General features: G+C 41.4%; 1 protein-coding gene across 1 annotated transcript in view; it reads left to right on the plus strand.

The window, feature by feature from the left end:
- The window catches only part of LOC126273380 (pro-resilin-like), a 367,374-nt gene extending 361,941 nt beyond the window's left edge, over positions 1–5,433 (plus strand). Inside the window, exon 11 of the mRNA XM_049976933.1 lies at positions 5,196–5,433. Coding sequence (XP_049832890.1) covers positions 5,196–5,233 — 38 coding nt within the window. The 3' untranslated portion in view covers positions 5,234–5,433. The remainder of the gene's footprint in view (positions 1–5,195) is intronic.
- The last annotated feature ends 567 nt before the right edge of the window (positions 5,434–6,000 follow it).

The raw sequence follows: 6,000 nt of genomic DNA on the forward strand, positions 1-6,000 counted from the left end.
GTTCAGAGGGGTGCGGCTTGAGAACGGTCTTCTCCGACGGCACTAAGGACATCCGTCGTGATGCAAGAGAAATTGGCCATTGGCCGCTAACTGGAGCAAGTGGGCCGAAACTTGTTGAACGCCGAGGGGTGCCGCTTCGGTACACATAATTTTCATGGATGTACCAGTCATATTATTCAAAGTTCGACAGCAAATATGCAATGATGGTATGATCGACTACTTTTGAGATGATTTGTTTAATCGTTTTAACTAAATTTTGACGTATCAAAAGTTGAATCTAATGTAACATAAATTGGAATTTCAGTTATAACATAAAATTTCTTGTGTCTACTCATATGTTTACTCTTTGGTCCCTGTTAGTAAACTGTGCCTATCGTTGAAGCAAAGAACCACTTTTATCTGCAGTCAAGAACTATATTATTTGGGAGCTATTTAGTTGAGTTAATCACACATGCATATGAAAACATTTAATCACATACGTTTTGACACTTCTCCTAAACAGCACAATCAAACAACTGAACTAATTGCATCGAACCATGAGGTGGAAATACGTCAATTCAGGGAGCTACGGTGTCATACAAGACGATATTTTAATTAGTACTTACTTTCCCGTAGACTTATCTATAGAAAATGTAGCTATAGATTCATGTTCTACGTCAACTATCGATTGCTGAATATAACAAAGACAGCTCATTCAATTTTTATTTAAAATTACTGCCCCATATTTTGTTTTTATGTTTTTATCATCCGGTTAAATTAATGAGATGTAAACTTACGTTGCAAGAATAAGGTATTGACAATATTTGCGGCATTACCACTTCTGTTGTGATGGCCTGAGTTATACAGAAAATTGACCTTCATCCTTAATTGCCAATACACAGAATACGAATAGAATTCACAGCAATGAGGGCATTAGGACGTATAGATCGTTTGACGGTGTAATAATGGTATAACGATCCACTTTGTTAAAAGACACTGCCTGAATACAGAAGGGGATGGCTGGGATGGAGGGGGGATGGTAGAAAATGACTGTAAGTGACAAGTAGAGAAGAAATGGGTGCTGGCCATGTTAAGTCATCCTTTGTTCCTGACGTAGCTTTACGGTGATGACATTTATTTGCGCTATCTTGAATTTCAGTCACTGGTTGTAGCAGCGTATTTTTGGACTTCAAATGATAAATAAAAGTTTTGCTTTTTGAGTAACCATTGGTAGCACAAAAGCTGATAAACACGAAGAAAATCCTTCACATTACAGAATAAGCAACTGGCACAATGGTCGAATAGGTAAACATCCTCGAAAGTTATGGATTTTCCGATCTGCTTTTTTTGCGTTTTAGATATCGAAGTACCAGCAGCCAGTTATGAAAACGAGGTTTAATTTCTTAACCCTTTTCCGGCGCTTAGTGCCCATCTTTAGAAGGTTATACCTATCGTATTATTAGCGAATGTCAGTGTGAATGATATAATCTTCTGAAGAAGGGCACTAGGTGCCAGAATCCAGTAAGGAAATGAAATTTCTTTGAAGAAAGTTGTTGCTGATTATTTCGAGATATACTGTACAACTATAGTTGTTGTGTTTACGTTTTCACGACGGCTAGTTCACGTGTTAATTAAACTTAAGGCTGGTCCCAGTCACTGCGGTGGTTTATAAGAAACCCGCAAAGAGAAAAATTGTCCTATTGCAGTTGTCAACAAGGATCTCCACGATGTGGAATAGAAACGTATCTTGTATAGTCTCACCTTATCGTCAGATCAAGCGCCTCTATCGGGACAAGTCGTTGCAAACTGCAGTGATGCCTTTACGATGAGTGAACGAGACGGGAGATTGCAGGCTATTAGGAGAAGCGTGCCGTGGGGAGCGAGATGACTGTCTCGGAAAGGCGGCACGGCGGCCGGGAGGGTGCGGCCGTGAAGGGTCTTCCGAGGCGCCACCAAGGCCTCCAACGGTGACGTAACGGCCTCCCTGTGCATCAGCCCGCTACGCTAACTGGAGCGGCCGGGCCGAATCTCTCGCAGCGGCGACCCGCCCAGGAGTGCAGCTCCGGTATATATACTGGAGAGCTGGTTCGGCAGACTCACTGTGCTCCAACCGTCCACCTTCTACACAACATGAAGGTAACGCAGCCAACGAGGGAGGCTATGGCACACGAAACTAGCGTATAGTTCACGCTGCTGCACTTAGATCCATGTACACGACGTCTGACTAACTAATTAACAAACTTAGCAATAACAATAGTGGTAACAATGATAAGTACTAAATATAGTGTCTGTATAAAGAACATGTCCTTGTCATGAAACTCATTTTGTACTCTAGGGGATTAATGAGGGATTAATGACACATCTTTTTTCTATTAGATATGACTGAAGCCAGATGTCTATGTAGTAGCTTCATAACCCTGAAACTTGCTAAAGCTATTAGTACACGTAATAGTACACAACCAGTAATTGCTCATCCTCTATTCCTTAATGTATCGAGCTCCCATGTATAAAACAGCATCACAGGTCCGATTATTTGGAAATAACTTGATCTGTTTTATTTTACGCATGTCAATGTTTAAGACGGCATATCTTTGAATGATGTGTCATGCTTGACGCCGAAATTTTATCGCTTGAACAGCGAAAATGTACTAAGGTATAAACTTTTGACTTCCATTATTTTGTGGGGGGTGTTATTGATAACAAGTTTAGAAAAGATTTGAAACTGTGTGTAAAGCTTGTTGCAAGCCACTAAGTGTTCTTATTTTCAGATACTAGAGGAACAATATTGGAGTTATGTGTTAATACTAAAGAGGGAGTGCCGATTTTCATATCACGAGCGAGCGCACTACGTACTTTACACAGATGTAAAGGACAGCTGTCTTTATGTTACCAAGATAAGCACGTCTGAACAAAACCACAGTTTAATTTTAGTTTAACTAAACAACGATAAAATAAACTTATATGACATGAGCTGAATCAATATTTAAGCAAACAATAATAGAATAAAGTTTCATTGTATCTGTTGCTGCGTTCAAGTGCTATAGCACACTAATGACCCACTTTGATCATTAAACAGCGCACTGCATCAAATCTACTCCGAACACTTAGTCAATTACTAATTATTTAGTAGGCAACTGTAAGGGGACAAGGGATGAATGCAGTAAGCAGGTTGAAATGATTATAGGCTGCGGTAGTTACTAGGAGATCAAGTAGCCTGCACAGGACAGATCAGAGTAGAACGCTTAATCAAATCAGTCTTTGGAGTGAAGATCACAATATCAATACAGAACCTTTTGTAGTGGTATATGACCCAATCACTTTCACCTGTATGGTATAGGAGGCTTGATCCAATGTTCTTAGTAGGTTTCTGTGTTAAGGTTTCAGACTCCTTCGAGATAAGATTTCTGAAACTTATTTATAAATTTCTCCTTCAACAGGTTTATGTCTTCCTGAGTACGCTGGTATTGTCGGTCGTCGCCGAAGCTCCGGTCGACCGGTCGTACCTGCCTCCCAGCTCTGAGTACGGACCTCCCTCGACCTCCTCTCTCAGTTCTCAGTACGGCGCCCCAGCAGCCAACGGCCTCAGCACTCAGTACGGAGCTCCTGCGCTGACAGGAGCTGCTTTCGGTCGCTCAGGCGCTTCCGTCCCGAGTCCAGCAGCTCGCGTCTCCTCCAGCTTCGGAAGCGCCTCCTCCAGGAGGTTTGGCGCCGGCAGGAGAATCGGCGGTGGTCTCTCCACTCGCTATGGCACCCCTTCGGCAGCTGGTCGCGCCACTGGCTTTGGAGGACTCGGTCTGTCCACACAGTATGGCGCCCCTTCTTACTCTGGTGACGCGCTCTCCACTCAGTACGTTGCACCCTCAGCTAACGCTGGTGGCCTTTCCCCAGTGTATGGAGTGCCCGGGTATGGCTACGGTCGCGCTGGGGCCCAGGAGGATCCACTTGCAGTAAGATTTTGGATTAACTTTTCTTACGGTTTTAGGTTTTCATATGACACTGCGTTCCACTGAATGTGCTAAAACATTTTAAGTCTGTTAAAATGAATATTGTATTACTCACAATTTAGCCTCAAAACTGGCCAAGAAGCTTAATGAGTAGGACCACCAGTTTCTCGTTGACGACTAAGCATTCAGGGCATAATTTCTCTGACAAGCAGAATTACTTTTTTATCCATCGTCAATAACATCAAAATCAGGCATAACACTTCATCCTAAGGCCTTTGAGCGTAAATGTGATGCATAGAGTCAATTACTTCTAAAAGATCCTAGTCAATAGCACTTAATGAAATGGACTCAATACTCACTGCTTTGATTCCTAAGATATTTTGGAGTACTGTGCACATCATACGTCCGTTAAGAAATCTGAATACGGAACTCTTAATGTTCGTTACTTATGCTTAATAAAGAGAAACAGAAAGTTAATTTTAAAGATTATTTTTAAACTTTTAAGCGATGCGTTGGTGGGTGATGCATGTAAATAGTACAAATAGGGATAAACGAGAATTTTCACATTAAGCAAGTAGGGTATGGTGACCCATAATTATAATGTTACGAAATTATGTGATAACTCTGCAATCTTATTCCATGTTGAGAACCGAACAGTACTATCACATTGATCAATTAGATGAAATCAATTGAGAACTGAATAATATCATGCTATTCAGTTCTGATTGGACTTCATTTAACTGATCACTCCAATTATACTAGCCATAGCATGCTATTTAGTTCCAATTGGATTTGATCTCAGTGATTGCTATGTTATCATAAGAAGCTCGAAGTTCTGTTTAATTGTAACTTCTTCTACATAACTTGTGATTCATTTTGAAATAGAAAATTAATTTTCAAGACGGACTGCACATTAAAAATGCTATTTTAGAGTTGTTTCTTTGATAGATTCACATATTTATGCAGAATTTCTTTCTTATCGCTATGTTCCAATCAACAGTCAGTGTTTATATACATTACTCTTACAGAAGCCGGCCAACTACGAGTTCAGCTACTCGGTGCAGGACGGCGAGACGCTGAGCGACTTTGGACAGGAGGAGTCCAGGCAGGGGGAGAGCGCCCAGGGCCAGTACCGCGTGCTGCTGCCCGACGGCCGCAAGCAGATCGTCTCCTACCAGGCGGACGAGGGCGGCTACAGGCCCACCATAGAGTACGAGGACACCGGACTCACCGCCTACTCCGTCGGCGGGTACGGCTACGGCAGGGGGCGCTCTGGAGCTGGAGCTGGAAATGGAGGATACCACTACTGAGGGCACTTTTACACTGTACAACCTCGAGGAATCTAATGTTCTATGAGTAGCTACTACCTACTGTATATGCTACATTATGTATCACTGTGGGTAACGTCTATGATTTTTTTATATATCTGAAGATATATTAGTGTGAGAGTGATGTAAATGCTTATATATTTTTGTATATAGTGATTTGAATAAAGAGGAAATCAGTTATACATCTTACAAAATCTTGTTTTCCTTCATGTCTTCCAAAAACACTGCAGACTATGAATGGTGATAAAAGTGTATATTAATTTCATGTATTTCACTTTTAGACATAGAGCTTGGTGAAGGCATACAAGTATCAACAGAATGTCATAATGAAATCTGACAGTGGTCGTATATTGTGGATATTGTAATCTGTTGACTTTTCAAGAGAAAACTTCTGCCCGCAAATGAATTGCACTGGAGGTTTTGGGCTCCATCCCTGGAGGAGCGCCATAAAAGTTTCATCGGATTGTTTCTGAATCCTAACCAGTGATCCATATACTAGCCATCATAGGAAAATCGTAGCAGATACAACGACTGTCGAACGATTAGTATGGGGAGCATGATCTTGAACTGATAGTTTCTTAACACTGATCGCATGTCCAGAAATTCGTGGTTTTTGGCGCTGATGAGAATCTAAGTTAAAAAAACAGTTAAAATGTGGTGATGCCTAAGTGTTTTACTTTGCTTCAGGAAACAACACGAGCGTCTCACCATTATCTACATTACAAATGTGGTTTGTTATTGTGACTTCC

This window comes from Schistocerca gregaria, chromosome 5 (genome assembly GCF_023897955.1).
Source record: "Schistocerca gregaria isolate iqSchGreg1 chromosome 5, iqSchGreg1.2, whole genome shotgun sequence".
Classification (NCBI taxonomy): domain Eukaryota; kingdom Metazoa; phylum Arthropoda; class Insecta; order Orthoptera; family Acrididae; genus Schistocerca; species Schistocerca gregaria.